We start from the raw sequence: 27,947 nt of genomic DNA on the forward strand, positions 1-27,947 counted from the left end.
TGGGGGTCCCTGAAGCTCCGGGGGTCCTTGGAGGTTGTAGTTTGGCAGGTAAGGAGTGTGTGTGCAAAATGTGGCATGGATGGGGGCAACGGTTGTGGAGATATGAGCAGGGCAAAAGTGTGACGTGTGACGTGTGCCTCACGGACGGACATTCTTTTACACCTGGGGGTCCCCCAGGGACCTGGGGGTCCCTGGAGCTCCGGGGGTCCTTGGAGGTTGTAGTTTGGCAGGTAAGGAGTGTGTGTGCAAAATTTGGCATGGATGGGGGCAACGGTTGTGGAGATATGAGCAGGGCAAAAGTGTGACTGACTCACAGACAGACAGACAGACAGACAGACAGACGGACAGCCGGTGGAGGTTTTGGTAGTAAATGCGACCTACGGCGACATCTTGTATGGCCCATGGACTCAAATCCATAACCACCAGATTTCTGAACAGTTTCCACTTGGCAATACCGTCAGACTGTTGAGCTCCTCGCCTGTCAGGCTGTACTAATGAGACTGAGGATTATTTATGTGAGCCTATTGTCAGTAGGTGTCGCTGTCGCAAAGTTCTTTCACCTTTTGGTCCCATTAAGCTAAGTGCAGTAATAGTACAGGTATTCTATGGACAATAAGGGGTTAACCTAGGGACAAATTGCAACAAAAACTCTTTCAACTCTTTTTGTTTCATAAATATGTTGGTAACAACATATCAAAAGCCCAAAGAAATCCCAGTGGTGGAACATATTGAAAAAGATGCTGAAAGTTTGGGTCCCATTATTTTACTATAGGCCTATAAGAAAAACATTCATTCTGCTAAAAATGGCCCCACAAAACTATGGTTTAGTGATGGGTCATCACTTTGCACAGTTTTGTGGGAGTATTTTTTTTGTTTTTTTTTGTGCAAAACAAATGCTTGCAATGGATTCAGAATCATGAAAAACCCCTAAGTTAAACCCCTCACATGCTACTTAAAGCAGATTTAGTTTTTCTTTTTCTTTTTTTTCTGTAGGCACTATAGTAAAGTTAATGGGACCCAAACTTTCAGCAGCTTTTTTGATATGTTCCACACTTTTTTGGTTTCATAAACATATTTATGAAACCAAAAAAGTTGAAAGAGTTTCCATTGCAATTTGTCCTAGGTTAATTCCTATAATGCCTGTACCAAATTAGATATTGGCAAAAGTGATTTTTACACTAATTGTATATCTGGTAATTTTTCATCCCCTAAAGTTTTGTTCACAAATAAGTCGTCAGTGTGTCCAAAAAACAAATAGTTACTGCTAACTCGGCAACTGCGGGCGCCATCTTTGGTAATGTTTTCTTTCTGTTTGGAAAGAGTTAAGCCTATACAGTCATTGCCAGCAGGATTTGTTAGCCAATAAATGCAGCAACGGTGTAAAACACAATCCAGAAACATTGTGTCCAGTGTCCCGTCTCTCTCCGCACAACACCCCATCTCAAGAACACTAAAAACGCAGGGTCCAAGGGTGTGTAGAGCACTGTGGGTTACATACAGTGTTGTAGGGAAGGGACGATATGAAAATGTCATATCACGATAATTGTGACAAAAGATATCGCAATTTAAGATATTATTGTGATAATCAAAATATCCCCAACGTCCATTATCCTGGGGCGGAACATTTGCCAAAATATAGCAGCTCTACAAGCTTGTAGATCGGTTATTGTTTGTCAAAGACATTTGATATTGAGTGAAAAAAGAATGTATCAAGTATGTATATTACAAGTACCCTTTACCAATTATAGAGGGTTTAAGTGGTACTGGATGTGTAGCTCGGCAAATAAAAGGTGAATTGATCCCAGTGTATGATGGAGGATGATATCATGATAACTGAAATCTCCATGATACGATCATCGTCAGTGTTTTTTTATCACGATAAACGCTAATATCGCTTATCGTCCCATCCCTAATTGGTTGTGTTACGCACGCACACGCAGCCCCGAATCGTTTTGATCGGGAGCACGGACATGCATCGATGTAAAACGCGCCTTAATTCACAGCTCAACAACGTTTACAAAAGCTGTAGGTGTCACAGCAGCCTGCATTAACATTGGAACCAGCCTGGGTACATATCAATGGTCCTCTAACTCCAGTAGGGTCGGTGTTAAGCAATGTGCATGTCAAGTCATGAAACATCACCAATACTACCACACACCCCCTCCGCGCGTTTGTGCTCACTCACCCCCACACACGCACGTGCACGCGCACGCGCACACACACACACACACACACACACACACACACACACACACACACACACACACACACACACACACACACACACACACACACACACACACACACACACACAGAGGGGGACCTTTGACTGACAACCTATCCATCAGTTAACAGTGTGCTATGATAATGTGCCTGGGGCTCCCGGCCCTGTAATCCCGCCTATTAAAATGCTACCCAAGCCTTTTTAATCCATTTAGGCCTGAACACGTTATGACGCAATATTTTATGCTTTAACTGTTGAAAAATAGCAGATATACAAGCTCACAGCGCGGCACCGAGTGCCGCGCTGCGAGCTTGTAGATCTGCTATTTTTGAAAAATCGTGAAAATTCGAATTTTGACCCGATTCTATAAGTGTCTTTTGAATCCTTCTAAGGTTTTTTGAAAAAACGATGTTTGTATGTCAACAATCTGGCCAGCCATCGTCAAAGAAAAGGTCCTTTTCACTTAACTGGAGCTCAGTTAGTCTGTTCTTGAGAGACTACCATGTCAGTGGTGCTCAAACCTTTTCATGTGAAGGACCCCCAAAATGATATGTATTTGGCCACGGACCCCCATCTCAAAATATCTAGTTCCAGGGACCACTCAGAAGCAAAATTTGAGTTACAAACGTTCCGCTTTGAAAATACATACATTCAAAGATTTGCACACATTTTCACAACTTTTTCAAAAATAGCAGATCTACAAGCTCGCAGCGCGGCACTCGGTGCCGCGCTGTGAGCTTGTATATCTGCTATTTTTCAATTGTTAAAGCGGTCAATTATCCTTGGCCTAAATGGGTTAATCAAAACACTAATCTCATCAAATTAATCACACACGCTAAAACAATACCCACCACAGCAGAGCTGTAACCCAACACATCATCCAACACAATGGAACAATGATGTCACTTCTCTTCATCTGGGGAATTGATTTGCACGGCAAATGAGTGTCTAATCAAAGGGGAGTTTTTACATGCTCGTGGCTATGGGAAACGGTTAAATGATAATGATAAACAATACAACATACATGGGCAACTGGCGGCCCGGGGGCCACATGCGGCCCCCAACTTCACTTAATGCGGCCCGCAGGTTAATACCGGAATACTGATATAGTATTGATTTCAGCTGTTACAATTCCAAACATGACCTGCTTTAATTCCGTCAGTCTATATTAGTAGCTTAATGACTAGTATAGTAGTATTAAAATGTATTTTTTTTATGTCCAATGTATTTGTATTTAGGTTCATAAAGTTAACATGAGTCTATTTACTAAATGTGTTTGAAATTAAATCAAAATGTTACATTTCAGGATTCCAATTAAAAAATTACAAAAGATTATTCAGGATTCCAATTCAAAAGAAGCAAAAATAGCTGATCTACAAGCTCAAAACGCATCTCAGCGTGATGCGTTTTGAGCTTGTAGATCTGCTATTTTTGCTTCTTTTGTATGAGATACTATGACAAAGTAGGACATAGCAATATGCAATGTGGCCCTCTGGAGTGAAGGTGGAAATATAGTGGCCCTCGCCATCATCAAAGTTGCCCACCCCTGCAATACAACAATAGGCATAGCAACATGCGCTAGATCTAAAGCAGGAGCTTGTAGATTGCAGCTATTTTTGAAAGTTCTTTCAATAGGGCGCTTCCCATTTAGGCCTACGTCCGATTTGAAAAAAGCCTTAAAAACCTATGGCAGATTAGAAAATTACCCCCCGTTTTTTTTTCTTCTGGAAAACGTATTACTCAGCCTCTGTAGCAGTTAGAAACAAAATTCCCAAACTATTTGATAGCTTACACCTTTGGCTTTCATAGAAAAACAATGGTACTGTACATGTACTGTACTACACAAAAATGTGTTCCCGGCCTGAGGGGTAAAAGCACAAAAATGTGTTCCCGTCCATAATATAAAAATGAAGATAAGCGACAAGTCATGAAATGAAATGATATATGTAAAGGAACAAGCCGCAACACTTTATCATCATCATCATCTTCAGACAGAGGGGGGGAAAACCCACTTGTCCTGTTGTGTTGATTGTCACCGTACAAAAGCAATTTTCCCCCCCCAAATCTCATTATCAGAAACATTAGCCAACCTCAGGGCGCTCATTCCACTGGCGCTACATGAATCACTGTGTTAATGAACAGCAAAACACAGCCCAGAAAACAACTGCAGTACTCTTAAAAGTGCATCCGCAATCCGTACATCCGTAAATACATCCGCACAGCGCACACAACAACATCACTCCTCCTATTAATGTCTAACCTCATGACATGTAAAAAAAAAGAAAATCCTTCTAAATCAGTGGTTCTCAAACTTTTTCATGTCAAGGACCCCCAAAATTACATGTATTTGGCCACGGACCCCCATCTCAAAATATGTTTTTCCAGAGACCACCCAGAAGCAAACATTTGCTTTTAAAAAGATATATTCACGATTTCTAATTCAAAATTTTATTAAAAATCACGATTTTTCAAAAATATACCGTACCTGCTGGTTTATGCAAAGTGTGTGTACATATCTTTGATATTTTTACCTCTCCTTGACATGTTTTTGACTTTTTTATTTCCCTCCTTGCTCTCCCAGACCCCCCCCTTTCTCCCGTTTCTTTTGTCTTTCTGAAAACATCGAAACACTTTGAGCGAAAACTTCGCTCAATGTGGTTACACCTGTAACCTGCAGTCACAACGAAGTCGATTCTGATGGTGATGTTGCGGTCCCATAATACTTCACAATGGCTGGACAGTAGCATGTCCTTCACATGCCCCACAATCATATTTGGCACGTGTATTGCTGACACCTCAAGGGAGAGCAGTGTAGATATTAAGAGCACAATTAAATGCAAGGTCAATGCAAAGAGAATTGCCCATGGATAATGGAAAAATTACGACAATGGGTAGTCAAACAATACAATAATAATAATAATTATTATTATTAGCATAAGAATAATAATAATGATCTCTATGTTTTAAAAGGTCACCTTAATGTAATTTGTAGTTTAGTAGATTGTTTATTGAGCTATTACTGCAGTGGTGTTAAGTAACTAAGTACATTTACTTACGCACTGTACTTAAGTACAGTTTTGAGGTATTTGTACTTTACTTGAGTATTTCCAGTTTTCAGTACTTTTACTTCTACTCCACTCAGGGACATGCTGGGCCCCTGATTCAGCCCGGGAAAAAGAGTTGGAGAGGCCCTCATTGCGCCTATAGAGAGATCTCTCTCTATAGCGCTGCTGCTGCTCAAAGATTTGTCATTTCAGATCATGACAAGTGAAAAGCCAGTGGGCCAATTACATGAGTTAAATTTCGTTGTTGTCGGGTGGAAACCTTGTATGTCCAAAACCGTTTGTTTTGGACAAACAAAAATTATTTAAACTAGTGAAAACAGCCGATCTACTTGTAGATCTGCTGTTTTCACTACTTTTGTGCGACGGCCTTGTATGATGAAGCAGGGCTTTGCTTTGCGAAAAAATATGCTAAATGGAACCGGCCGGCATTTTATTTTAATTTTTTTCCTAATGGCCGGCCTGGACCGGCTGGGAATGAGCCGGCAGTTCGGGAGTTGTCCTGCTTTTCCCAATGGCCAGCACGTCCTGACTCCACTACATCTCAGAGGCAAATATTGTACTTTTACTCCACTACAATTATTTGAAAACTTTAGCTACTAGTTACTTTGCAGATATAAATGATTATATTATAAAACATACATTAACCCACTTTAGCCCTATATTATACCTCCGGATATTTGAAAATAGACCATCTACAAGCTCACAACGCGTCGCGATGCGACGTGTTGTGAGCTTACTTCAAGTATATTTTGAAGCCAATACTTTCGTACTTTTACTCAAGTACATTTTGAATTCCGGACTTTTACTTGTAAGGGTGCCCTCACACCAAAATACCTATGAGAGTGGAATCCGCGTTCCGCCAATGCGTTTCAATGATAAGGGAGCGTTTTTTGCAGAAATCCTCTGCTGGCATGAAAATGCTTCACTCTCATTGAAATGCATTGGAGGAAAGCAGATTCCACCAATGCATTTCAATGAGAATAGAGTGTTTTTTTGCCAGTAGAGGATTTCTGCAAAAAAACGCTCCATTCTCATTGAAATGCATTGGCGGATTCCACTCTAGGTATTTTGGTGTGTGGGCAGCGGGGCACCCAAACGGAGTATTTCTATATTGCACTATTGATACTTTTACTTATAAGTAAAACATTTGAGTACTTTTTCCACCACTGTCACGCTGTATGAAGTAACAAACAAACACACATACACGCACGCACGCACGTGCGCACGCGCGCACGTACAACACTGGGAGCTCTGCCAGCATCGGGCCTGCTTCGCGTTTAAGCCTCCTCAGTGTTCGTTATCAGTATGCCCCAGACTCCTTTGTCGCAGTGTGTGTGTGTGTGTGTGTGTGTGTGTGTGCGTGCGTGCGTGCGTGCGTGCGTGCGTGCGTGCGTGCGTGCGTGCGTGCGTGCGTTGCATTGAGCGTAGCAGGTATTTAAAGCCGGGAAGGAAGTGTCATGTTTGTGCTTGAGTTAAACGAGGACGTGACAAGCACAGAGAGAGAGACTTCTACTGCACGACATCTCACAGGCAAATAGTGTGCTATTTACTCCCCTACAAGTCATTGGAAAACTTTAGTTCAGGGGTCTTCAACGTTTTCAGGCCAAGGAGCACCCCTTAGCTGAGAGAGAGATGAAGCAGGGACCCCCAGATTCCATATAGTTTCATCGTTTGACAGCACAATCGTCAGTGTATTTTGGATTCATGTCAATTTGTGTTTTCAGATATTTAACCGCTTGAACGGTCAATACTTAATAAACTTGACCTTTCACTTTGTACTTAAGTCTGCTCTTTTCCCCTCTACACCAAAGCTCTTTGCCAAAAATAGCCGATCTACAAGCTCACAACGCCTCGCAGCGCGAGGTGTTGTGAGCTTGTAGATCTGCTATTTTTGGCTAAAGTTCTCAGAATATGGATAGTGTTCAAGTGGTTAAAAAGTTTCTGTCACAAAGATTTGGAGGACCCCCTGTCGTAACTCTGGGGACCCCCTAGGGGTCCCGGACCCCCTGTTGAAGACCCCTGATTTAGATTATTACTAGAGAACTACATTAACCAACTAAGGCTTAGGCGATTCAAAAAATAGACGATCTACACGTTCTCAATGTGTCACATTGGCGCGTTGTTTAATGTGGCCACACCCACCAGTTCATTAAGTACCGGTATGTCTGGTTGTGAGGTGGTTGGTGACCCAGCTGATGTTAGCCACACCCACGTGTGTTGGGTGAATGGTAATTAGGGGAGGGGTTAATTCTGTGATGTAATAAGTACAGTATCTGTATTTTTGGACCGGCACTTTTGACCCACAAGGTGGCAGCCTCCAGCTAAAAAAAATGCCAAATACAAAGAGAATACATAATTGCTCATAACAACCACACCAGGGGTTCTAATGAACTACTGTCAACCTCCTAGACACATGAAAACCAGAACAAAGTACAAAACTATGGCACCGCCTCTTTAACAGGCATGATGAATTCATTTTAACCCATTCTATGCCACCTTTTCACCACTAGAGGGCGCCCAGTGGCCATAGAAAACACCCATCCACAAGCGCTGTAACAGCACAAGCCCTGCGCAGCCATTACAAGCCTGAACACTTTCCTTTGTGTCATCAACAGGGACAGGATGTTAGCTTGAAGTTAGCAATTGGCTACCAAGCATTTTAGAAGCCCTATTTTCGGCGATTTAGCCATGATTAAACCTTGCACACCTCATGGATATGCATGGAACAGAGAAAATGAGCTCTAAAGATCCTGGATTGCAGGATTTTTTTTTTAAAAAGCCGAACTAGTTCGGGATAGGCACCCAGGACGGTCCAAATCATCCCGAACTAGTTCGGGATAGGCACTAAAGCAGTTAAGAAGTACATTTTATTTTTTCCCCCTGTAACCAAGGTATGGCAGCTGTATGCCTTACCATACCCACTTGACGCCTCTGAGTGCAGAGCTCCAGTAAAGAGCTAGTAGGAATGTGAGAGTAAGACGGACTGGAGGAGAGCAGCTTTCTTTGGAGCAGCAAATGGTTGAGGCTGATAAGGCATGAATCACTCTCTGTATTGGCTGCACAACATGCAGACCAGACTGCATAATAGCAGCCAGTTAACCAGTGACGCACCACAACATGTAGAGTAGAGCAGTGGTTCTCAAACTTTTCAGGCTGCGACTCCCAAAATAACGATATTATTTTTTGACGAGCACTAAGAGTTGAAGCATTACATTTTGTACAGTATATCACGGTTCTATGGTGAAAATAGCAGATACATTCTCGTTAGGCGTTGTGAGGAGGTAGATCGGCTATATTCACAATTTCTGCCTCTAATATTTGACAATTTGGCCAATGTTTAATTTGTACTTTCAGAGGTAAAAACTCCTCATTTTAGAAATGTGCATAAGCTAGACTTAAACTTTAAGTTTGGTTTGTTTACTGTTGAGAAAACAATGTTGAACATTAAGTTAATCATCAGGGGACCACACAAAATAATTTGGGGACCCCCCTGGGGGTCCCGACCCACAGGTTGAGAACCACTGGAGTAGACAACACTGCTGGCTCTTTTGCTGTCTCCTTAGAAACCCAAGACGTACCATAACATTGCAGCCCTATTCCACTAATAGTGAAAATAGCACATTATTTTCACTATTTCTTAAAAGTAATAGTGAAAAAGGATATGACCAATCGGACAATGTTTTTTTACAAAGTTATGAATCAGCTTTCTTCATATTTAGGGGCTAGACTTTTATGATATTGTAAAGCCAAGAAATAAAAAAATAAAATAAAAAATGCATTGCCCCAAATCAAGCTCATGTACTGCATGTGACATCTTTATTGCATAACATAATATGTTGGCCACCTAATTAGATGAGTGCTTTATAGTGGGGGGGGGGGGGGGGACACTGTAAAATAGCTGCGACAGATATGGAATATGAAATAGAAACTAGAAAAAGAGCACTTCTCAGAGTTCAGCTTCCCGTCGGGACGGGTTACATACCCAGGGCTGTGTTTAGCGACCTGTTATAGCGCCACCATGAGGCAGACTTGAAATATTTGGGGTGGCAGAACCGTGGCCTTCTGGGAGTGGGAGTCAGGGGCGTCACAAGAGGGGGAAAGTGGGACTGAGTTACAAGGGCCCAAGGTGGAGGGCCCTAATTATCTTATACTTTAGCTATTGAAAAATAGCAGATGGCCTACAAGCTCGAGTGCTGCACTGCGAGCTTGTAGATGTGCTATTTTTTAAGTCATGAAAATGTGTGCAAATCTTTGAATATATGTATTTTTTAAGCGAACATTTTTGCAAATTTTGCTTCTGGGGGGTCCCTGGAACACAATATTTTGAGAAGGGCTCGTTTTAAACATGAAAGTGATCTGGAGTTAGATTACGAGATGAATCCACTTTTGTGAATCTCATAACACTGGCCTGTATCCACAAGTTTCCAACATCCCATTGTGCATTGCGCAGAAATTGGACGGAGCTTCCGGCGCCGTAGCTGAGTGTGATCTACAAGCTCACAACGGCTGCATCTGCGACGCGACGTGAGCTTGTATGTCTGCTGTTAACCGGAAGTGTGGTGCAGTGTGGTGCAAAACATTCTCCAGTAAATTCCCGCGGAAAGAGGTGGATAGGGGAACCGGACTTCCTGATCACGTCATCTCCTGTTGCATTCCGGGAATTGGAGTGTTTCTCTTCAGCCGCGGCTGCACCGTACAGTAAGCTACGGTTTAATATAAAAATGGCAATAACCAAAGTAATGCAACCCAACACTGAGGACCACCCAACGTATAGGAGGAAGAGGAGGACCACCCACAACATATTATAGGAAGGAAGAGCAATTACCATGATTGTCGTCACGACTACCGTTCTGTTGTCCATCGACGAGCTGTCATTGGACTGACTGCTCTCACTCTGCACCAGCACCAGCTTGTCAATGTCATTCCAATAACCAATCTGATGGGGAGAGAGGGAGAGAGAGAGAGGGAGAGAGAGAGAGAGAGAGAGAGAGAGAGGGAGAGGGAGAGAGAGAGAGAGAGAGAGAGAGAGAGACAGAGAGAGAGAGAGAGAGAGAGAGAGAGAGAGAGAGGGAGAGGGAGAGGGAGAGAGAGAGAGAGAGAGAGAGAGAGGGATTGAAACAGAAGAGAAAGAGATAAAGAGCAGGCACGTGCACACATAGACATCAAAGGGGGCTTGAGCCCCTGCCCTTTTACCCGTCTGTAAAAATTGCCCTCTCCAGACCATGAATGCAGTTTTACTCTGGTGAAAGAAATGCAAATGCCCCTCTTTCCATGCCACATGAAGGCAGCATTCAAGAGAATTGCCTTGTCCAAACTCTCCTGAACTTGAATGCAGAATCTTACGTTGAAAGAATTGCCCTCTCTGTGTAGAAATCCATGCTGTTAAACCACATCTCCAGTATTGACTTGATAATGCTTAGTTCATCAAGTACCGAAGCATTTGTTTTGCACGAAAAACATTCCTTGGGCTAAAAACGGACCCACAAAACGATGGTTTAGTGATGAGTCATCACTTTTCATCGTTTTGTGGGGGCCATTTGTAGCCCAAGGAATGTTTTTCGTGCAAAACAAGCACTTGTAATGGATTCAGCATCATGAGAAAAACCCCTAGTTTGACCCCTCACATGCTACTTAAAGCAGATTTATTTTCTGTGTTTTTTTCCCTGTATAGTAAAGTTAATGGAACACAAACTTTCATCAGTTTTTTTATGAAGTTTCCCCCAGGAGTTGAATTTCAACCTTTTAGTACATATTATTACACACCTTTAGAAACACATTGGTGAAGACATTTCTTGGTAACGATTTACTTCGCAGATTTTATTATGTTTCCCTTATTATGTTCTAGAGCCATGTGAATAAACATTGATGGAGAGGCAGACAGACGGACAGACAGAACAGACGCAATGAGGAAACAAAATGAAATAAGCGTCACATCAACAGATCTTCTTCAGTCGAGCAGATTTCCCTTTGGAGCTGTGTAGAGCGTACTGAGAGACACTATGATCCTAGCAGCTGAATCTTTCATTAAACCCACACTGCTGTCCAAGGAACACTCCACCAGTTTGAAAACAGACATGCGGGTTGAGCTTTTCTTTCATTAACAAGCAACGGTACATCACTATCACTTGTAAGCATCGTTGCAGTGTACTGCTATACCGGAACCTCCAGGGACGTGCAGAGAATGTTAGAGAGGCAGGGGCTGACATTTCTAAAAGGGCCTATTGGTAGAAATATCGAAAATAGCAGACCTTCAAGCTCACAGCGCGCCACAACGCGTTGTGAGCTTGGAGGTCGGCAATTTTCGGTGCATGATACCACACTGAACTAAGCATAATCAACTCAATACTGGAGATGTGGCGTAACGGCATGCATTTCTACACCGAGAGGGCAATTCTTTCAACATAAGATGCTGCATTCACGTTCAAGAGAGTTCGGACAAGGCAATTCTCTTGAACGCTGCCTTCAGGTATCATGCATGGAACGGGCATTTGCATTTCTTTCACCATAGTAAGAACAGCACTCATGGTCTTGAGAGGGCACTTATAGCATATCAATGTTATATTATTCAAATCTTAGTGTTTTGCCAATTATTTGGGGGCCCGCTTGAAATATTCTCGCCCACATGTATTAGGGAATCGATGCTATAAACCATTTCAGTCTTTTATATTACAGTTGCACTGATAACCTGCTCCCTCATCCAAGTGCAGACAACAGGGCAAAATAATAAGATTGACAGAAAACAGCTTTGCTCAGACTGCAGGCACTGTATTAAAACGATCCACTTCCACGTACGGGCGCCCTTGGCTGCAATGCCAGCCTGACAGCGTGTCGCGGGTTCGAATCCCATTCCTGACGACCTTCGCTGCGTCCACACCGTTTATGTCTATTTCAAAGGATCTGATCACATTTGTGCATTCAGAATTTCAGACATTGTCGACCTATCTGCATTGGTCGCCGTGGTAGTGACAAAAGCGCTGAGTAATTAGCCCTATTCACGGCCCGCCCACTCAGCAAATTTCTCAGCAACTTCCTGGTGCTGAAGTCAGTTTTGAAGGAGAAACTAACACAGAAATAGCAGGACTTAAAGCCAACAAATCATTATTTCGAACGGTAAAGTAAATTATAATGCTTTGTGGCTTTTACTATCTTGTGTTCTTGATCATGCTAGCCGTATTTTATACTTTACTATTCGGAAATTGCATTAAATTAGCTATTTCTGTGTTAACTCTTCTGTGTTAACTCTAGCAGGGTTTTACCCTTCAAAACGTGACTTCAGCACCAGGAAGTTGCTGAGTGGGCAGGGAGCGAGCAAAAGACACCTTCGCACAATGAAGTGTAAAGCAGGCTTGAGTGTCCAAGCTGAGACATGTTTCACGCTGATTTGCGATTATCTTTATTTTCATAATTTTTTTAATGTTCAGACTAGGGATGGGACGATATGAAAATGTCATATCACGATGATTTTGACAAAATAAATCACGATTTACGATATTATCGCGATGATCAAAATCCATTATCCTGGGGCGGAACATTAGCCAAAAAATTGCAGATGTACAAGCTGTACAAGCTCCAAATGTACAACGTATCACAACGTGTCGTTGTGATCTTTTAGATCGGCAATTTTTTGAGAGTGAAAAAAAGACTGTATCAAGTATGTATATTATAAGTACCTTTTACCAATTATAGAGGGTTTAAATGGTACCGGATAAGCAGCTCGGCAAATAAAAGGTGAATTGATTGTTGATTTGCAATTATCTTTATTTTCATTTATTTTTTTACGCTCAGACTTGTGAATCTGATTCCAATCTGGAAAGGCCAAAGTCTGAACATAACCTTAACTACACTGAGTGTGTGGTGAGTGTTGTGAGTGTGTGTTGGTGGTCAGGCTACTCTACTGTACCTTGCGCGGTCCGTTGCTCTTCAGTTCAAACACATCCATGGTGTAGTTTACCCGTCGCCCGTAGTGATCAAACTGGATGTTTCCGGTCAGGCCCTGAATACGCACCTGGAATAATAACAACGATAACATAAGAAGAAGGTGAAGAAAATGAATTGGTTCAGGAGCAGAGGCGTCAATTGGGTATGGCAGGGGTATGCAGCTGCCATACCCTGGGTCCAGGGGGGAAAATAAAAGTTACTTTTAAATATAAATCCATGAATATCTCTTTGTCTATCTGTGCTGGTTATTATGTTGTGAAATTATATACAAATTACTACAAATGCTAAATTTAACAAAATTGTCACTTTAACAAGGTATTATAATTATATTCTTCACACTTGTATTCTCCTCATCTTGACAAAAAGCTTCACTTGAACAACCATTCCAGGCTGCCATATCCAGCCCAAGAAACCATAGAAACGGGGGAAAATTTACTTAAAATAAATGTATCATGCCTGTTCATGTGCCTGTTGCTAAGGTATGGCAACATGACTGGTGTCAGACACCAGTCATGTTGCCATACCTTAGCTTTTTCTGAACTGACACAATTGAGCAGGTGAGAGAGAGAGAAAAAAAAGACTCTCAAACCTCTTATCTACATATTTTAACTTTTAGTTTTTAAATTCATTAATTCCCTACTTGATCCTAGTGTAGCACAAAAGCATCAAAAGTAGCAGATGTGCTTTTAACTTTTAACCCAACCCTAACCCTGAAGTACTGTAGTTTCGGAGATATGAGGTTTCCACCTGACAGACGATATGGTCTGGTGCGTTTTGAAGTTAACAGAGCTGACTTCATCTTTCCAACCGATCACAATTTTAGAACTGTCTGCAACCATTCATTTGTACACCACATATCTCCGCAAAGGTCTCTTTAGTTATGCTGTGCATAGAAGGGATTGTATTAGTGTGGTTGCCCTAACTTGGCATCATCTGGAAATGCCCACATATTGACATTTTCGGGTCGGGTAGGACGTAAAATTCATGCTAATTAGTAAGGCCAGACGGGGCCTCTGCCCGGCCCAGTTAGGGCCCACTTAGGGCCGAGTTAGGGCCCAGTTAGGGCCAGGCAATAACAACGATGGAGCTTGCACAAAATCAAATTGCACCCACTGTTTTAAACCTGTCAACCTGTGATACAAGTGCAACCAATGAAAGTGCAACATTGAGATTGCATATTATTCGCCAACAACTGGTTGCTATTTTTGTATGACGGTACAGTTAAATGATGATCAACGTTACCAACAACGATACCAAGACTCACTGCAGCGTGAGAGAGCACATACAGTATCTTCATGTCATTTCAACCTGTTGGAATGTGTTTCTTAAAGGACGACTTTGGTTTTTTTACAAGGGTTCATATTTTAGATTGTAATTAGAGAAAAGAAAAGATGCTTACTGCTTTCTATTGTATTAGGGATTTTAGAATTTTGATTTCAGTGGGTGGGGTCATGCGTACAAGTGGCTAAATATGTCTTTTTAGACACAATAAGCCGACACTTTCTTTGTTACTATTTACACCAGCCCCCATAAGTCACATCTGCCCATGAAAGATTGTGGTGCATCTTGGGAATGGGCTTATTGTGTCTAAACATACATATTTAGCCACTTGCATGCATGCCCCCAACCTAGAAAGAATGTTGTCCTTTAACTACAGTATAAGCTTGTGTGTGTGTGTGTGTGTGTGTGTGTGTGTGTGTGTGTGTGTGTGTGTGTGTGTGTGTGTGTGTGTGTGTGTGTGTGTGTGTGTGTGTGTGTGAGTGAGTGAGTGAGTGAGTGAGTGAGTGAGTGAGTGAGTGCGTGCGTGCGTGCGTGCGTGCGTGCGTGCGTGCGTGCGTGCGTGCGTGCGTGCGTGCGCGTGTGCGTGCGTCTTGCCTGTTTGAGTGTGCGCTCCATGTCTATCCCTTGGTTCCAGGGTGTGTGTGTGTGTGCGTGCGTCTTGCCTGTTTGAGTGTGCGCTCCATGTCTATCCCTTGGTTCCAGGGTGTGTGTGTGTGTGTGTGCGTCTTGCCTGTTTGAGTGTGCGCTCCATGTCTATCCCTTGGTTCCAGGGTGTGTGTGTGTGTGCGTGCGTCTTGCCTGTTTGAGTGTGCGCTCCATGTCTAACCCTTGGTTCCAGGGTGTGTGTGTGTGCGTGCGTGTGTCTTGCCTGTTTGAGTGTGCGCTCCATGTCTATCCCTTGGTTCCATGGTGTGTGTGTGTGCGTGCGTGTGTCTTGCCTGTTTGAGTGTGCGCTCCATGTCTATCCCTTGGTTCCAGGGTGTGTGTGTGTGTGCGTGCGTCTTGCCTGTTTGAGTGTGCGCTCCATGTCTATCCCTTGGTTCCAGGGTGTGTGTGTGTGTGTGTGTGTGTGTGTGTGTGTCTTGCCTGTTTGAGTGTGCGCTCCATGTCTATCCCTTGGTTCCAGGGTGTGTGTGTGCGTGCGTGTGTCTTGCCTGTTTGAGTGTGCGCTCCATGTCTATCCCTTGGTTCCAGGGTGTGTGTGTGTGTGCGTGCGTCTTGCCTGTTTGAGTGTGCGCTCCATGTCTATCCCTTGGTTCCAGGGTGTGTGTGTGTGTGTGCGTGCGTGCGTGCGTGTCTTGCCTGTTTGAGTGTGCGCTCCATGTCTATCCCTTGGTTCCAGGGAGCGGCCGGGTTGGCCAGGCAGTCGCCCGCGTTGCCACGACGACTGATGTCAATCTTCTGGCGGCGGAGGTTCCGGAACGCTTCGGCCATCACCAGCACCCCATCGTACGTCAGAGAGGAGGTGTACTGAGGAGAGAGGGAGAGAGAGAGAGAGAGAGAGAGAGAGAGAGAGAGAGAGAGAGAGAGAGAGAGAGAGAGGGGGAGAGATAGAGAGAGAGAGAGAGAGAGAGAGAGAGAGAGAGGGGGAGAGAGAATTTGTGGTAAGATTTCTTGACAGTACTTAGAGGGATATTCCACTTTCCAAAAAAACCATTGGTAATTTTATCGTCTACTCAGGCCTTTATGAACAGTTTTTAACACAGCGGGTGCCCACGAGGTGTCTACACGCCAATCTCTTTGACGTATCTGGAGGCCCACGACGCGTTGACGTGTTTACTGTATTTACAGTATTAACTTTAAATCTCACCGTTACGTTGGGGCTGCGCCTGGATGTAGCCCATTAGCCGCTAGTCGCTTCGAGTCGACGCTGAGAGCATCGCGCAGCCGTTTTTCTCCGTATACTCCAATGCATTTCCCCATCTTTAACGCCCTTTATCTCTGATGTTTGTTTTATGGCTAAAACTGTGGCCGCCTGCGGCAAAATGTCCAAACTTTGATCGGCAATGAACAGCTATGATCAACACTAGCCCATACAGTAAGTTACACAATAACATCCTGTCTGAGCTAATGTGACCAAGTGACGTCATGACGCATGCATTGACGCAACAGGGCCTTGTATTCTTCTATGGAAGTGGCTTTGGGCACTTAGCTGGGGCTCTGGCGCCACCTTTTGGGCAGCCGATGTGTTAATTCGAGATGATTCAATATTTATATATTCGATATTCATTATATCAGACACTCCCCATCCAGGGCCCATTCCTATACAAACCCATTGTAACTTCAAACTCCATTTTAAACATGATAGATTCATCAAAAACACCTGTCTTTTTTTCTGGTGACTCATACTACCCTCCTAATACGTGAGCTGGCTGTGTTTTTATATCATTCTGGAAAACCTATCCACAACTTTCCAACATCCCATCGTGCATTGCGCAGAAGGCGAGCGGCATTTCCGGCGTCGCAGCCAAGTGTGATCTACAAGCTCACAACGGTTGCATCTGCGATGCGACGTGAGCTTGTATGTCTGCTGTTAACCGGAAGTGTCCTGCAGATAATGCTACCGTAAAGTCTTGCGGAAACAGGTGGATATATTTCCCTAGAAGCGAGAGCGAAAGATTTGAGTTACAAATGTTCGCTTTCAAAGTAATATAGACGCAATCTACAAAGATTTGCACCAGTTTTGATGACGTTTCAAAAATAGCAGATCTATAAGCTCTTGGTGGTCATGGTTATTGCGACAGTAGGTCGCAGTTTACTATTAGAACCATCACAAAAAAAACTGCATTTTAATTTGAGTTGCGTTGCAACATGGCAACACTTCACGTTAAGCAAATCAGCGATTGAAACCGTAAGCTACGATTAAAAACCTTACCCTGCAATTAATTTTGATTGTCTGCCATGATGGATTGGCCAGTGTAAACAAACAGTAACTCTCTTGAGAAGTTGAGCCTAATCACTAGTGATGCTTTGCATTCCCTTTGAGAGAACACTGGCATAGACCTACACAGGGACGTGCTGGGCCCCTGATTCAGCCCGGGAAAAAGAGTTGTAGAGGCCCTCATCTCTATAGAGAGATCTCTCACTATAGCGCTGCTGCTACTCAAAGATTTGCCATTTCAGATCATGACAAGTGATATTTCGTCGTTGTCGGGTGGAAACCTTGTACGTCCAAAACCGTTTGTTTTGTATTTATCATTTTAAAAATGATTTAAACTAGTGAAAACAGCCGATCTACAAGCACACAACGCCTCGTACCGCGAGGCGTTGTGTGCTTGTAGATCGGCTGTTTTCACTACTTTTGTGCAACGGCCTTGTATGATGAAGCAGGGCTTTGCTTTGCGAAAAAGGTTTCTGCCCCGACAGTGACGATTTACTTTGTTGGCCGCCCAGCCCCCAAAATGGAACGAAGGCCGACATTTTATTTATTTATTTTTCCTAATGGCCGGCCTGCGACCGTCCATGCAGGAATGAACCGGCCGCTCCGGAGTTGTCCCGCTTTTCCCAATGGCCAGCACGTCCCTGCTCTTGAGCCTATAATCACTAGTGATACTTTGCATTCCCTTTGAGAGAACACTGGCATAGACCTACAGTATTAAAAGGTAACTCTTGCAGCCAAAGAAGACATTATCTAATCAGTGTAGGGAGGGGGTGAATGCTGATTTATTCTGTTCACTGTTGCCAGGCCATACCAAACCAACCAGGGGTGTCACACCAAATTCTGGGCCCTGGGTACAAGGATTCACTGCAGGGCCCACCATGAATGTTCCTCATAGGGGGAGGGGGTTTAACCCATTTTGTATTACCAATTATTTTTTGTGCTTTAACCTATACAATATACAAGCTCACAGCGCGGCACCGAGTGCCGCGCTGTGAGCTTGTAGATCGGCACAGAGTGCCGCGCTGTGAGCTTGTTGATCTGGTATTTTTGAGAAATCATGAAAATTCAAAGTCTTTGAATATTTCAAACCCTTCTAAGGTTTTTTTGAAAAACCTATGTTTCTATGTCAGTGGTGCTCAAACCTTTTCGTGTGAAGGACCCCCAAAATTATATGTTTGGCCATGGACCCCCATCTCAAAATATTTAGTTCCAGTGGCCACCCAGAAGCAAAATTTGGGTTACAAATGTTCGCTTTAGCGCAAAACCTCCTATCTGCAAATTTTATGATTTTTGGATTTCACTTGAAATGGGTACTATAGGCTATGCTACACATGGTCAGTCTGTCTGCAACATCGTTCTGCCCCTCATTTTGCCAAAAATGTCATGTGACTAGATATAGTTGATAGGTTTTAATATTAAACACACATTTTCTTTTTCATTTTCCCAATAAAGTGATTTTTGCAGATAGGAGGTTTTGCGCTTTGGCCATCGATATATTCAAAGATTTGCACACATTTTCACGACTTTTAAAAAAATGCAGATCTACAAGTTTGCACTGTGGCACTTGGTGTCGCGCTGCGAGCTTGTATATCTGCTATTTTTCAATAGCTAAAGTATAAAATAATTCCAGGCCCCTCCACCATGGGCCCTAGTAACTCAGTCCCACTCCCCCTTGTGATGCCCCTGATGAAAACAAGCCCAACATAAAGTGCCTAGGGCTGGTCAGTCAAACGTTATGGTCTAATGCTGTTATAGTGCAGTGGCTCTCAAACATTATCATGTCAAGGACCCCCCAATTAATACATATTTGGCCATGGACCCCCACCTGAAAATATGTTGGGCCAAAAACATTCCAGATTTGTCCTTTTTTTCCTCCTCCACGATTCTTTGAAATTAGCAGATCTAGAAGCTCACAACGGGTCAGAGACGCGCTGCAGACGCGTTGCAACGAGCAACTTCCAATATTTGCAAGCGACTTTGCAGGAAAACAAGCCCAAAGTCACATATAATAAGCATCCTTGGCAACAACTGGTCCTGTTGTGCACCGATAGACACAGGTTAAATCAGCCATCCAAGCACGCTCAACAGAGAGAGAGAGAGAGAGAGAGAGAGAGAGAGAGAGAGAGAGTGTGAGAGAGAGAGAGAGAGAGAGAGAGAGAGAGAGAGAGAGAGAGAGAGAGAGAGAGAGAGAGAGAGAGACTGTCATGACAGACAGGCTTTTATATCACCCTCTAGCATAATATTATTTCCAGTTATGACACCTTTACGCCGTTTGTGTGTCTGGTTCAAATCTGTCTGCAGTCAAACGATTCAAAGCCATGGGTAAAATGAACTGGAACAGTGAGCAGGTACGTGGCAATATGGGAGTCGAGACAATATTGTAGGAGGTGATGGTTATGCTTTCATTGGTCATGATATCATGGGGGAGAAGTACGTTAGACACACACAGTCTGTAACCAGGGGCGTCACAAGGGGTAGGAAAGTGGGACTGAGTTACTGGGGCCCCAAGGTGGAGGGGCCCTAATAACTTTATCTATTGAAAAATAGCAGATATACAAGCTCACAGCGCGGCACAGAGTGCCGCGCTGCGAGCTTGTAGATCTGCTATTTTTGAAAAGTTGTGAAAATTAGTGAAAATCTATTTTTTTAAGCAAACATTTCTAACTCAAATTTTGCTTCTGGGGGGTCCCTGGAACTAAATATTTTGAGATGGGGGTCCGTGGACAAATACATATCATCTTGGGGGTCCTTGACATAGGTTTCTTGCACACATTTTCACGATTTTTCAAAAATAGCAGATCTACAAGCTCGCAGCGCGGCACTCGGTGCCGCGCTGTGAGCTTGTATATCTGCTATTTTTCAATAGTTAACATTCATGGGGGGCCCGCAGTGAATCCTTGTACCCAGGGCCCAGAATTTGGTGTGACGCCCCTGATCGGAGGTGATGTCGTTCTGCCAAAGAGCACAGGGATCAGACCAGGGACGTGCAGAGAATGTTATAGAGAGAGGCAGGGGCTGGAATTTCTAAAAGGGCCTTTGGGTGAAAATATCGAAAATAGCAGACAACCAAGCTCAGGAGGTCTGAGCTTGGAGGTCGGCTATTTTTGGTGCTTGACACCACACTGAACTAAGCATAATCAAGTCAATACTGGAGATGTGGCGTAACGGCATGGATTCCTCCACAGAGAGGGCAATTCTTTCAACATAAGATGCTGCATTCAAGTTCAGGAGAGTTTGGACAAGGTGATTCTCTTGAACGCTGCCTTCAGGTATGGCATGGAAAGAGGGCATTTGCATTTCTTTCACGATGGTAAGAACTGCATTGCATGGTCTGGAGAGGGCACTTTTTTACAGACGGATAAAAGGGCAGGGGCTCAAGCCCCCTTTGATGTCCTGTGTGATGTCCACATGAGGCTTTTCTAAACAAAATGAAAAAGGGAAATAAAAAAAAAGGAGAAATACCCTACAATTGCACAATTTGACAAATTAAAAATAAATTGATACTATCATCACAATACTGATATTTGGATATTTGATATTAAGGTTTTGTCAATATCGCCCAGCGGTAGAGGTCAAGCCACAACCTTCCATGACTATTAATGTCTTATCTGGATCATTATCTGCTCGTCAAGACAGGCAATTAAATATGAGTTATAGTCATCGCTGCGTTGTCCTTAATCCTGAGAGAATCCCAAGCTTGTTTATTCTGGTGACTCCCTGACCTTTTCTCTAGCACCACCTTCAGGTCAAACTTTTAATTGTCAACAGAGCACGTTATCTCCTAGAGCGGACACAAGATGCACTGTAACCTTCCAGCTCCCAAGAAGAAGAAAACTATTGATTTTGGGATTTTGGCGACTCCGATCCCATGAACCTCAAGTCTCCGGGGAGGTTTTTATACATAATTATACAGAGTGCGTTCTCATTTGGAATGACATTGGCGTCGTCGTTTAATGACTCTTTTACACTACTGAAGGTTAATCCAGATTCTTCCAGAATCTGAAACTTCTGAAAGCATTCTCCATGTAGTATAAACACCTGCAATTAATTACGACACTGATTAGGTAACCTCGCCTACCAGTCTTTCTGGGGGAAAGCCTGGTGTTCGTTCACAACAGACCGTTTGGTTTCCGCCTAAAGCGCGGAAACCACTAGAAGAAGCGGCGTCGCTTTGATTTAGTTCTCCTCGTTTGTTTCCCCAATCACTATTAAAATGCTCGAGAAGCCTAGTGTAGTCTTGCCAGTCGCTACAAGTTGGACTAAAAGATCACATACCAAACGAATTTTTCGAAAGCAAAACTACTCCGCATCAAGGTGTTTATTAGGTAGGCCCTAAAACTATGTCCTTGGGTGCAGGGGAATATTTTGGGTTAAAACTGAATCCGGTTGATAGTTCCGGCCAAAGTGTAGTCCGTCTAGGACTACAACATGACGTAAAGTGGTTTCCGCTCCCGACCGGATCAAACCTCGTAAAGTGAAGTGATCCCAGACTACTGATTAGGCTACACATGCGCCACTTAAAAAAAGACACACACGCGGGTGCCCGCTGGCCTACTGGTCCAGGTGCATACCACTTAGGCATTGCCACATAGGCATGGATGCCTGGCGGCGTTGCCGCCGGTTCGATTCCCGATCCGGACGACCTTTGCCGCATCTCTCTCCCCATTCCTGTCAGTCTACTGCCCTATCAATAAAGACCTGTCAGTCTACTGTCCTATCAATAAAGACCTGTCAGTCTACTGTCCTATCAATAAAGACCTGTCAGTCTACTGTCCTATCAATAAAGGCAAAAAGCCCCCAAAACACTGGCTGGCATTGCATCTGTATGGAAACACACAGGAAGGCAAATTGCGGCACACAAGTGGTATACAGTATGCACACACACACACACACACACACACACACACACACACACACACACACACACACACACACACACACACACACAAAAATATATATATTTTCAAACAAGTTTTCATTAGAAAAAGAAGCACCCTTGAATAAAAACTATTTTTTTAGAACAGTTTTTGCTGGTGACCAGCAGGGACGTGCTGGCCATTGGGAAAAGCGGGACAATTCCCAAACGGCCGGTCCAGGCCGGCCATTAGGAAAAAAAATAAAATAAAATGTCTGCCTTCGTTCCATTTTGGGGGCTGGGCGGCCAACAAACTAAATTGTCACTGTCGGGCAGAAACCTTGTATCTCCAAGTTTCAAATTTGTAAATTTTTTCGCAAAGTAAAGCCCTGCTTCATCATACAAGGCTGTCGCACAAAAGTAGTGAAAACAGCAGATCTACAAGCACACAACGCCTCGCACCGCAAGGCGTTGTGTGCTTGTAGATCGTCTGTTTTCACTAGTTTAAACCATTTTAAAATGATAAATACAAAACAAAAGGTTTTGTACATACAAGGTTTCCACCCGACAACGACGAGATATAACTCATGTACAGTAATTGGCCCACTGGCTTGTCACTTGTCATGATCTGAAATGGCGGCAGCAGCAGCGCTACAGAGAAAGATCTCTCTCTATAGCGCGCAATGAGGGCATCTCCAACTCTTTTTCCCGGGCTGAATCAGGGGCCCAGCATGTCCCTACTGACCAGCAGTATCCAGTGCTGGGAATATAGCTGTGGCTCTAGAAAATGCACTGCAAGACAACTTGTGACCGTTCAGCGTGTCACACGCTGCAGAGCATGCTTTAATGAGCCGCTATCTGAAAGTCTAAGCGGCTCAAACACGATTTGCTCCGTCTGGGTCCTGGGCTGAAGTCATTAATGGATAATTAGACTAACGTGTCAGACGAAATACCTCCAAGACAAGTACGGGGGTCACCACGGCGCTTCTTCTCCTCTGTACACAGGCTTGCAGTTATTATGTCTACTGAAGTCTCACACTGTTTGATTTCATTTGCACAATGTATTTATGTATTCATTTAGTACTTAATACTGTATGGGAAAGCCCCGAGATGCCATTTAGGTGATGTGATATAGGACATTCACACGCACAAGACCATTTTATAAATGTAATTTTTTACTAGTTTGTCATCATGCCTACAGTATATATACTTTGATATACACCAGTGTCAGGCACCGATAATAGACGATCTACATATCATCCAAATCCCAACCTGAATCCTTTCCTAATTGTAAGCCTTAAGGGCTTTGCACAGGCCAGTTGCGTTATTTCCATTTGCTGCATGATTAAAACGCATATGATTTGGTGAGCAAGGCTGTGTGGAATCAGCGCTGCAGATCCAAAAAGGAGTCATAAAAGGAGTCAATGAGTTTTTACCGCTTGCCAAAGACGCACAAATCGAGCTGGGTTCGATCGGGAAAAGAACGCATTGCCGCAGCCACTTGCCGCATGGCAAATTCGGAGCAGGTGTGCATGAGGTCATAGAGAATCATTGGTTTCTTTTAAAAACGTGAGATCGTCCAGTTTTTTCCGTGCGAAAAATCGCGTCTGTCTGCAAAGCCCTTTAATCGAAAACTTAAAAGAACCACTTCTCGTGAGGACAATTGACTTCACAAATTCATTCTCAAACTCTACTATACTTCTGGGGGAAATGTGGCCCGCACAAGTATAGTAATACTGCTGTATACTGCACACACGCACACGCACGCACACGCACACACACGCACACACACACACACACACACACACACACACACTGAGCCGACATTACATGAACACATTACCTTATAATCGGATTTATCTCCACGGCATTTGCACTTCAAAGCAACTCCTCCTCAAAACCAGGCAACCCCATATTCAATGCACGAACACACTTAACTTATAGCTCCACTGTGCTTAGATTGTTACTAGGCTACCGCCACACACCTACGCACATCAATCGCATAGCTATAAACATAACATCGCCGTAAACATGATTGTTCCACACACAGCACCTGTGCAGAATGTTTAAACCATTTAAACAACCTTATAAGAACGGCTCTTTTAGACTACAAGAACTACGCGAAACCGTGGCGTGTCATGAAATACTGGCTTCTGGATTTGTTTCCATTACGCCGGTGGTTTTCAACCAGTGGTCCGGGGACCACCAGTGGTTCCAGCGATAACAAAAAATGTATCGTTTTTGGATCTGAGAGGCTACATTTTATCACATGGTGGTCCGTGGTCCCGAAAGGGGCGTTTTTTTGGGGGGGGGGTGAACTATCCCTTTAATGGAAACCTAAACAAAAATATCACAGAACTTCACGCCTTCTGTAGTGTCAGGTTATGGAAGGTTCTGGGTTTAACCCTCATAGCGTAAAAGAGACATTCTAAAACTGCTAGTTCCATTCCTTGATTCTGATTGTCTGGTTTCCCTTTAATTGCTGTGGTTTATGAGACTATAATCCACACCTTGAATCAGTTTATATCAAACCCAGGTGCATTATTTCTTTCCACACTGTTCCACAGTGCGCCAGTTATCTGCACCTGTGTTGTTGCTGGGAACTATACTTTCTTGTAGCTGGTCTATGTCTATGATTTTTCATGTTGCCATATTGTAACCATTTTAGAAAAGCAATAAGCCACGCGAGGCATGTGGTTACCTGTATTTTATAACAGCTGAGAGGGTTGGAGACACTTGGCTTCACCTTGTGTCTCACCACGCCTCTCTGCTGTTATAAAATACCAGGTAACCACATGCCTCTCTGCTGTTATAAAATACCAGGTAACCACATGCCTCTCTGCTGTTATAAAATACCAGGTAACCACATGCCTCTCTGCTGTTATAAAATACCAGGTAACCACATGCCTCTCTGCTGTTATAAAATACCAGGTAACCACATGCCTCTCTGCTGTTATAAAATACCAGGTAACCACATGCAAGGTAACCACATGCCTTTCTGCTGTTATAAAATACCAGGTAACCACATGCCTCTCTGCTGTTATAAAATACCAGGTAACCACATGCCTCTCTGCTGTTATAAAATACCAGGTAACCACATGCCTCTCTGCTGTTATAAAATACCAGGTAACCACATGCCTCTCTGCTGTTATAAAATACCAGGTAACCACAAGCCTCTCTGCTGTTATAAAATACCAGGTAACCACATGCCTCTCTGCTGTTATAAAATAACAGGTAACCACATGCCTCTCTGCTGTTATAAAATACCAGGTAACCACATGCCTCTCTGCTGTTATAAAATACCAGGTAACCACATGCCTCTCTGCTGTTATAAAATACCAGGTAACCACATGCCTCTCTGCTGTTATAAAATAACAGGTAACCACATGCCTCTCTGCTGTTATAAAATACCAGGTAACCACATGCCTCTCTGCTGTTATAAAATACCAGGTAACCACATGCCTCTCTGCTGTTATAAAATACCAGGTAACAACATGCCTCTCTACTGTTATAAAATACCAGGTAACCACATGCCTCTCTGCTGTTATAAAATACCAGGTAACCACATGCCTCTCTACTGTTATAAAATACCAGGTAACCACATGCCTCTCTGCTGTTATAAAATAACAGGTAACCACATGCCTCTCTGCTGTTATAAAATACCAGGTAACCACATGCCTCTCTGCTGTTATAAAATACCAGGTAACCACATGCCTCTTGTGGCTTATTGCTTCATTAATCACATCAACCCAGCTCTCATTAAGCTTCTCAAACACACAGGCTCCCATCAGTAAAAAAAAAACAAACAAACAAAAACACTAGATTATTGGTGTGCACACATGCAGTTTGGAGACAGGAACAGCACCGATCAATTTTTGGACGCAAGAGAAACAGGAACCTCGTATCCATTTATCCGCTTCCAAGGCGCTGACGATGACAGTGATGAATCTCAACACCGAGATGTCAACTGACCTCATATGGCAGGGTTCCTCAATTAGTTTTCCCCAAGGGCCGAATTATGTCTAGGGTACCAAGCCGAGGGTCACAACATTGCAGGGGGCGACGGTGGCGTTCCCGCTACTCCAGCGACAGTTTTTGACGTTGTCGGGGTAAAATCTTGTACGTCCAAAACCGTTCGTTTTGAATTTATCATTTTAAAAATGATTTAAACTAGTGAAAACAGCCGATCTACAAGCACACAACGCCTCGCGGTGCGAGGCGTTGTGTGCTTGTAGATCAGCTGCTTGTAGCTGCTTGTAGATCAGCTGCTTGTAGATCAGCTGTTCACTACTTTTGTGCGACGGCCTTGTATGATTTGCGAAAGAACGCACAAATTTGGAGATACGAGTTTTCCACCCGACAACGATGATATACTAGTGTTGTTGCTGCTCTTATACCACCATTATTACTGGGGTTGGTGGGGGCCAGACAGTAGCCCCCCGCGGGCCGCAAATGGCCCGCGGGCTGCCTATTGGGGAACCCTGTCATATGGAGATACGTAGGAAGACAGACAGACAGACACAGACAGACAGACAGATCGTTACGGGGCAGAGAGTCTGGCAGTGTGCGTGCGATAGCGGAGGAGGTGGAATTGACAGACTTCATTAGAGGTAAAAACAGAGCACAGCAGGGAGAGGAACACACACCGCATGATCACCACATGCCTCCTCTCTCTCTCTCTCTCTCGCTCTCTCTGAAACACACTCGCGCACACTCACACACACACGCGTGCACGCGTGCTACCTCGCAGACAGAGAGACACAGGGATGGATGAGAACGGAATGGGGGGGGGGGGCAGTGGTGTAAAGTACATTTACTTAAGTACTGTACTTAAGTACAGTTTTGAGGTAATGTGTACTTTACTTGAGTATTTCCAATTTCCAAATACTTTTACTTCTACTCCACTACATCTGGGATCCAAATATTGTACTTTTTCTCCAATACATTTATTTTTTGAAAACATTAGTTACTAGTTACTTTCCAGATATACATTTTAATATTATAAACCATTAGCGACTTTAGCCCTGATTGAAAATAGCCGATCTACAAGCTTGAGCTTTTAGATCTGCCATTTTCAAACATTTTGTACTTTTACTTTTGGTACTTACATTTTGATGCCAATACTTTTGTACTTTTACTCACGTAAATTTAGAATTCAGGACTTCTACTTGTAACAGAGTACTTCTACAGTGCAGTATCGATACTTTTACTTAAGTAGAAAAATGTGAGCACTGTTTCCATGACTGCTGGGGGGGTGGGGGGCTGACAAACTCTCCAGATGCTTTTTTCTCCTCTGCAGGTAATTCTCTCTCTCTCTCTCTCTCTCTCTCTCTCTCTCTCTCTGACAGTCCTCTCTTTGGCTTACGACAGAACGTGTTTTGGACACAGTGTACAGTCACGTCCGCTCGTTCCATCCCTCCATAATGTGAAACTAAAAGCCTCTGTGTTTGTGAGCAGACGCTGAAGGCTACAGCGGCTGAGTCACAGCGGGCGGAAGCCGAGTCCCGCTGTCAGGTGACATGACCCTTTTCTGTTTGTTTGATGTTACCGGAGTCTGCATGCAAGACCTGAAGAAAGCAGAGAAATGATCCCGGAATCGGACAGTTCTGGATCTCGAAAGTGTTCACGGCCCCCAAAACGTCACCGCCGCATTATCATGGATTCCACCAACGTTCTAGGGTAGACCCACCTGTGTCCCGCCAG

At 43.6% G+C, this 27,947-nt stretch overlaps 1 protein-coding gene across 1 annotated transcript in view; it reads right to left on the reverse strand.

Annotated features, from left to right (window-relative positions):
• Positions 1-27,947, reverse strand: part of gria4a (glutamate receptor, ionotropic, AMPA 4a) — a gene marked incomplete at both ends in the record, with an annotated part of 137,125 nt that overhangs the window by 107,654 nt on the left and 1,524 nt on the right. The window contains 3 exons of the mRNA XM_080731165.1: positions 10,115-10,225; positions 13,190-13,294; positions 15,811-15,978. Of these exons, the coding sequence (XP_080587291.1) occupies positions 10,115-10,225; positions 13,190-13,294; positions 15,811-15,978 (384 nt within the window). The remainder of the gene's footprint in view (positions 1-10,114; positions 10,226-13,189; positions 13,295-15,810; positions 15,979-27,947) is intronic.

This window comes from Nannobrachium achirus (assembly GCF_963921795.1).
Source record: "Nannobrachium achirus genome assembly, chromosome: 8".
NCBI classification, from domain to species: Eukaryota; Metazoa; Chordata; class Actinopteri; order Myctophiformes; family Myctophidae; genus Nannobrachium; species Nannobrachium achirus.